This window comes from Fomitiporia mediterranea, assembly GCF_000271605.1.
Source record: "Fomitiporia mediterranea MF3/22 unplaced genomic scaffold FOMMEscaffold_4, whole genome shotgun sequence".
Lineage (NCBI taxonomy): Eukaryota > Fungi > Basidiomycota > Agaricomycetes > Hymenochaetales > Hymenochaetaceae > Fomitiporia > Fomitiporia mediterranea.
Window position 1 is genome coordinate 2,453,136 of NW_006760389.1, and position 7,776 is coordinate 2,460,911.

General features: G+C 37.7%; 2 protein-coding genes across 2 annotated transcripts; one reads left to right on the forward strand and one right to left on the reverse strand.

Moving 5' to 3' along the window:
• Positions 1-3,497: 3,497 nt before the first annotated feature.
• FOMMEDRAFT_166712 (uncharacterized protein) lies at positions 3,498-5,151 on the reverse strand (the record flags this gene model as incomplete). The annotated part of the gene is made up of 3 exons (XM_007264724.1): positions 4,811-5,151; positions 3,925-4,736; positions 3,498-3,848 (listed from the first exon to the last, which is right to left on the reverse strand). Exons 1-3 carry the CDS (start codon positions 5,115-5,117, stop codon positions 3,498-3,500), a joined length of 1,470 nt encoding a protein of 489 aa, XP_007264786.1. The 5' UTR covers positions 5,118-5,151.
• Positions 5,152-5,514: 363 nt separating this feature from the next.
• Positions 5,515-5,938, forward strand: FOMMEDRAFT_53440 (uncharacterized protein; the record flags this gene model as incomplete). The annotated part of the gene is made up of 2 exons (XM_007264725.1): positions 5,515-5,708; positions 5,764-5,938. Coding segments are annotated over 2 exons (369 nt in total), but the record flags the coding sequence as incomplete, so codon positions are not given.
• Positions 5,939-7,776: the final 1,838 nt, after the last annotated feature.

A 7,776-nucleotide genomic window follows, 5' to 3' on the forward strand; every position in this document is an offset into this window, starting at 1 on the left:
CATTGTATTGTATATATATATGTGTATGTTATGGCTATTGTTCTTTGCTTTTTCTTTTGCAAAGAATGATGTATTGTAACACAATCTACATATGAGTAATATATAGGATTATGTTTACTATAATCGTCTCCTAGTGTTCTTTAGTTAATCTAGTGCTTTGCACAATTGTAGTATTTGTTCAACATTTTATTTGTTAATTGGTTTGCTAGGTAAAACGTTTTATATATTGGTTTTATTTATTTTATTTGAATCATTGTATAGATATACCTATTAGTATCTATCCAATGTATTTCATAGTATTATAATACTGTTCACACTTGTATTAATTGTACAGTGAGGGCAAATTAATTGTTTGTACAAGAATCAATTTAATAGTTTTATTTAATTATATGTATGTGCTCCATACTTGTTTATATAGTTATTATCTGTGTATCATTCATTGTAGTTGCAAATTATATTGCAATTATATTTGTATTATCCTATGGATATATTATTTATTGTTTTATGTATGTTCCAAAGTATTATTTTCGTTATTCATCACTTTTATCCATGAACTATAGTCTGAATTGATGAATTATTTTGTTATATGATGTGATAATTGTCTGTATATTATTTATTTTCGTATTAAACACTGTTAAGTTAATTATATTATCATATTAATATTATTTGCCAAGTATGAGCATTTGTTTTGTAGTAGAATTATTATTTATTTAACATTGAAGTTCAATTACACATTGTATTAACTTCTGTTATTTAGTTCTGATCAACATAGTTTTGCTTTGTACTGAATGATTTACCTTTATGATCCGTTATGTCTGTCTGTAACTTCTATTACTTAGTCAGTGCTTAGTCTGTGCATTTTGTTATTCTATTTTTTGTAGTGTCTGTAGCATTATACTTTCTGTTCTGTTGTTTATATTTAGTTATTAATTGTTCATGCATATTATCCATTTTCTCCCCTTCAATTCAAGAAGGTATTTCTTTGAAGAATTGGATATTTCTTTAACGTTTATTAATCATTGTTATAATATAATGTTTATATATATAATTGTAATTACTTTCATGGTTTGATTTCTAATTATTAGTATTTTAAAGTAGTGTGTAACGTTTGTTATGTTCTATAATAAGTAATTTAAGTGGTATTACTATTATATCTTCATTACTGTTAACGTTTGTCAACTTATATAATGTGTATTTTGTTTGTTATAGTAGATAAGTACACATTATGTATAATATACAAGTTTTGTTCGTGCTTGTTATCTTTTTATTAATAATCATTCATAACTATGAATGAATATTTTGTTTTTGTGTTGAAAACATATGGTAATTCGTTTGTTTCTGTATAATATTTGTTTAATAACATTGTAATTATTATTTATGTAGTGCTTTTAGTAAATGCACTGAGTTCTATTAAGTATGCTTGCATCTGTTATTACCTATTTTATATTATACTGTCTGAGATAATGGCTTAAACATTTTATTAATTTATTTAATCATATTATATTATGATTGTTTTTGATTGTAATTATTATAATAATGTGTTTGTAATAATAATATTTGTATTATTTGTTGTAATAGCCTTATCAGCTTAATACTTTGCTCCTACAAGCTACATTGTCACAATGTAAATTTAATAATTGTTTGTTAAGGTATATACACTGTACAGTTGATGTTGCTGTTACAACTTCGAAATTTATTATATAATCAGCTGCTGTGATAACACGTTCTGTGTAATTAAGTTGTATTGATACATTGTTTTGAGTATATTAGAGATATAATTCTTTCGTTCATTATTAGTATACATTTACACAATTGTATTAATGTGTAAAGTAGTATCATTTGTTTAATAATTATAAATTTTGCACTTGTCTTGTGCTGTAATTAGTATTTATGTGTTATAACATTATTCTTTTGTGTATAGTTAGTTTATATGCTCTGTAGCATTGTTTTTTGGTTTGTAGTTATTCATTATACTTTTGTATATCTGTACTCGTCTGTATATCTTAGATATGCATATTATATTTGGTATCCAATAAGTAATCACAATATCCAACATGTAACCACTGAATCCAATATGTTACATATAATTGCTCAACCATAATATGTGTTAGTTATTATATTGTTCTGTATTCGTTCTGTTAGTTTTATCTGTATTATTATTATTATTATTGTTATTATTATTGTTATTATAGTGTCCACAATTGTATTATTGTTTATAATACATGTTAAATGTTTTATTTATTCAATTTAATATGCTGTTTAGCATATATGTGCTCATTTTGAGCATTAATTGTTTGGCCATGATATTACTATATGTGTTATTATTTGATTTATGCTATAACATAGTATGTTTGTTCGTTGACAGTGTCAATCATTTGTACTATTGTAATGTTAATAGTAGAAGAGTAGTGTTTGCTTTATTAATCTTTTTAACGTTTGTCTGTAGTATGATCAGTTAATTTATTATAACATAATCTCTGTGATATTATAGAGTATTTTAGCATTTAATAATCACAGTAAGTGATACTCATTGTAGTTTCAACGTTGCCTACATAGATTATGTTATTACTGGGCCAATGATCATAATCACTAAGATGACAATCATATAATGTCTGGGTTGTATGTAGTACAGTAGATTGTGTGTCTGCAGTGTATTGATTCGTGTTTGGGATACTCAGACAGGTGAGTCGAGTTCTGCATCATAGTATGCTACATGTGTGCATGTGATGCATAGAACTGTATAGAGCATAGATGTAGTAGGGTGTAGATAAAGCGTAGGCAGGGAGCTCAAGGCTCATAACCTGTTAAGAAAGGGGGAAAAGAGGTTATGTGAGAGGCTTAGAGGGATCACACAAAGAGGGGGGATAGTGGACTCGGCTCGCTCTCTTGCAGCTTGCTTCATTGTCTATTAATTAGTTAGTCTATATATACTATGTAGGTATGTCTCAGATGTAGAATGTATGATGGAAGGTATTCCATCATCGTTCGTCATTGCTTGTAATGTAGTTTATATCATCTGAGACATACTCTTGTGTAGTCTCGTCTTAACAAGAAATGACTCGGAAGTACTACTTGAAGGTGGGACGCGTTCAAGCATGAGTTTCATCGTTTCTCGATATCAATTAAGCTGAATCACCGGCTTGCACAGGCACAGTGGTGGAGCTGTCATCACTGACAGTTCCCGGGTATCTACTGCTACAAGACAACCAAAACTGCCTATTGCAGATCGCACCAGAAGTTACCTGTTGTAGATCAAGTCAAACTTGTTAACACCTGGGTTTCTTCCTTTGCTAATTGAATATCTTTTGCTCAGTGAATCACACGTTTAATTTGGAGTCTTCTTGCAGCTTGCAGAATAACATAGCCGTGTGAAATACTTGTACATTTTCATTGGCTGCCGTTATAGATTAGAATCGGAATCAAAAGTAAATAGTAAAACCATATAAAAATGCAGCAAAGTACGACGCAGAGATAAAAAATCAGTCAGCAAATCAACATCACCAAACTCCAGCCCAAATACCAACACCCGCAAAGGTTAGAGCCAACCCAACTATACAACTTGTATAAGCGGCAGCGGGAATACCAATTCGCGGGAGGATGGGCGAAGCGTACAGTGCACCGAGAATGGCGTGAAGAAATGTGACTACGAAATATGTTGGAGTGATAGTGAGTAGGTCGATGTGAAGAGCAGGCTGGGTTATTGACGGGAAAGGTGAATGCGGATGAGACGTTAGCGTAGAGTCGGACGGCGGTTTTGGTAGGTAAGCTGCGGCGAGGAGAAGCGTGATTCCGAGTGAAAGGAGGATTGAGTCCAGGCGCTGGAGGAGGGGGATGAAAACTGGAATTTCCTGGATACCAGAGTCAGTCAACGAATTTCGTCAGAATAATGCACAAAAACCCGATTAAAAAAATTCGAGTGCTTACGATGTAAGGCTGGCCATACAGATCCTCAAGATCGTCTCGAGCACGAATATTCGCAAGTCGCGTAAGGGCAAAGTCAATCTCGCTCCGTGTTACAGACTTTACGGCTTCGACGTCGTCGTCATCCGACATGTCAACACAAGGCATGCTCCGGCTAACGAGATCCACCGCTTCCTCGTCAATGACCAACTTGCCTAAACCGTTTCCTGTCACTTCTTCGTCGCCATTGTTAGGAGTAGACTCTATGGTCTGCTCTGCTGAGTCCATGTCGGCATAAAGTGCAAGCTGTTCATAACCTTGTATAACTCCTGCACAGACTTCGGCCAATGCCCAACCTAATGCAAGCCACCAGACTTCACGGAAAGCTGCATCTCGTGTTCGTGGTTGATGGTTTGCTGGACGTGAACGATAGTCTCGATGCCAATGAAGGTCAACAATTGCAAATGACGCAATACGAAGAGCTTCTTGCAAGAAGGTCATGAGAAACACGTGAATAAGAGAAGTTAAGGATGTAACGAATCCCGCGGTGAAAAGCCGCCTAGCTCGCTGTGCATCCAGGCGAAGAGTAGTCGAAACCCAGGTAAAGACATTTGATAGTAGAATGTTCAGGGTGGAGTAAAGCGGAATACGGAGGGCGTGATTGAGAGTCCAGAGAGATGCGGATAGAATTATAGAAAGAATTATACGCATGAAGGTCGGCGCAGACGGGAGTGAGCGTCGAGCAATGAGTTCAGGTATGACAGCAGCAAACACGAAGAATATGGCAGAGCCTATAGGAACAATGCAATATATTCGTATGGCACGTCTGTAGTCATCTGTAATAAATAAAAATAGTGCATGCAATGTGAGTCAAGCAAAAATAGTAAATCTCTAGCTCTGAGATCCTTACATTGCATGTCCTCCCAGTCTTCTTGTTCCGGGTCAATGGGATCGTCATTACCATCTTCTTCCGCGTGGTTCCACACGGATGGCCCGCCTCCATAATCGCTCGGGCTGTCATTGACGTCTTCCGGTACACTATGCAGACGCTCCCCTGAGCGCGAACCCGAAAATGAGGGTCGTCGGTCCGAACGTGTTGCGGTGCCATAGTCTCTTTGATATGGATCCGCCAGGGCCATGTTTTTCCCTTTGTTCTCAGATGCGGTGCGGCGCATAACTGCACCAATAGCCGCAGCGACGACGTTGCGAACAAGCATTTCGGACTTCGAGTCCGCACAGAGTGCTAGTCCGCGCTTCAGACTTGTGGCGAGAAGCACTCCTCAGCAACATTCAGTAATTTCGGGATCAATAATCCACGTGATGCGATCATGGGACTTCCGCGCTTCGCGAGTCGCGTCACGCGTCTGATCGACGTCAGTAATTTCCCACCAGGAGCATACATGCAGAGTACGCTAGTCGGCCGACATTACACCTGGGTTTCTTCCCTCACCAGCGTACAAGCTGCCCTCACGATTCACCATGCACGCTCTTTCATATACCCTTTTTATACCCCTGCTGGTCGTCCTACTCTTTGATATCCCGCGCATACACGCTGTCGCGTTACCCGAGAAACCTCAGACCGAAATCATGATCCATTGCCGTCAAGAGGGTAGTCCTTCTTTCCCATCGGACCCACCCTCATGTCCTATCTGCGCCCAGTCTTATCCCAGCATAAATAGCTGCGCCCAAGCCGCACCAGTCCTCGCAAACGTTTCTATGGTCCTTTTCAATCCTGGAGCTTTCATCGACGTCATTAAATGCGCATGCACAGACACCTTCCAAGCGGCTTATCCTCAATGCGCAGATTGGTAAGAAGTATTCACTACACAAATCTCACCTCCTTACTCAACTCAAAATACTCAGCTTCACACGTACAAACCAGACTCAGTTCCTCTCTGCACCGGCCAATGACCTCCCAGATATTATTTCTGGCATTCGGAGCATCTGCTCACTAGAAAGCAGCTTCATTGGAAACGTATCTGGCTCAGCCACAGCATCAGGTGCATTGCCTACGGATACGAGCGACCTCCCTAGCGCGGCAATTCGACGTTTCTCACTAGGGTTCACTTTCACCATTGGAGCAGAAGGACTGGCCGGTTTGCTCGTTGCGGCAGTTTTGGGATGTGCCGCATACTTTATTTGATTAGCTGATACCCAGCGAGCATGGCGGAATTGCAAAACCTTCACGAGGCTTTCACGACGTTCAATGAAGACACTCATGACCATTTACGACTTTCTAACGGATGTAATTTATTGACCTTTGGTATTGGATGTAATCCTGTGCTGCTGCAATAAAATCTAAGACGCTGTCCTTCTGTACTCTACGAAAATGCTCAAGGGACACAGTGTCTCCCATCAACGCAGGTGCAGATAGCTCAGGAATACCGGGAACACGTTTCCATGCCACTGAGTGTACACATTGTCAGTGTTGTCTCTGCTAAAGAAACCACTTCCCTCTCTTCCTCAATCAATCTCTGGTGGATCAACCAGATTCTGAGGTAAAAAGGGGTGATCCCAGAGGGCCCCTGTGCAAAAATACTTTACATAGCAGATAAATATAAGTCATCCCCTTAGCTACCCTCTCTACTCAGTTGGTAAAATACAGTACATTATCTGTGTCAAAAACAGTACTGATTGTCATCTTTGTGTATAAACTATTTTGTTTTGCTCCTGAGAGAGGTGAGAAGTGGACTGGACAAGGGTTGTGTTGTGTAATAATAAAATCTCTGGGTTATAAACATTAACACATGCACTACTACTGAGTGCTTAATTTAGTATCACATCAAGGCACTAGGGATCTTGAGGGACATCGAAAACTAGCAACTAGTAATGATAATAAGCATCAGGAAAAAGTCACATTTCTTGTAATTTCTTATAGACTTTATAAAGTAACATATGTATTGTTTATACATTATAAAGTAATTGTAAGGCTTGTAATTGAATTGCAATGTTTAAATAAGACATATTAATGCATATAAAGACTACATAAGTACTAGGGATGAATAAAATCTATTACATGTATTATACTAACTTTGTATGACAACCTAAAGTGTTATACTTGTATTATATTTAAATTATAATCTTAAAGAAAGAGTTGTATTTATAATATAATAATGTAATAATTACTATTGTTACCTTATAATTTATACAAAAGGTATATTAATGTATATTATACTTAGATTGTTTATACAAGTAGTTTACAATTATTGTAAAAAGCATTTCATCTAATTGTAATAATTACATCAGTGTGTTTATAAAGCTATATACATGTCATATTACTTTTTAATATATTACAAAGTAGATCAATAATTTTATTTTATACCTAAATGCAATAATTGAAATGTTCTATCAGTTGACGACTCATATTATAGTTGCTTATGTAATCAACTGCTGAAGATCGAGAGCATATAATGACACATTTCTCTTCGTCACTCCTTTACCTCCTACCTTCACCGTCTCCCCAACCCTCTGCCCCCAACGCTATGTCGTCGCCTCTGTTCTCTCTAGTCGAGTCCTCCGCTCACAAGCGTCCTACCAGCAGGCACTCTGCCTGCAACGACATAGGCAACAAACATTACTGTACTTGTCTCTCCAATCTGCCACTGCGATGCCTGCGCTGAGCCTCAGATCTCGCAATGACACGACCCAGCTGACAACACCGTCCTTCAGCGTAAAGCGTAAGCAGCCAGCCCACTTCATAATAGCCTGCACAATAGTTGCTCATCCCTCTCCTCCCAACTTTTTGTCTCCCTTCCATCCCTCCCGCTCCTCGCTCCGCCATTTGCGTTGCCTCTCCTTCGCTGTCCTCACTTTTTTACGTTCACCTTCCTTTTTGCATTCGCGCGCGCATCCGCATTGTTGACCAATGCCAAACGA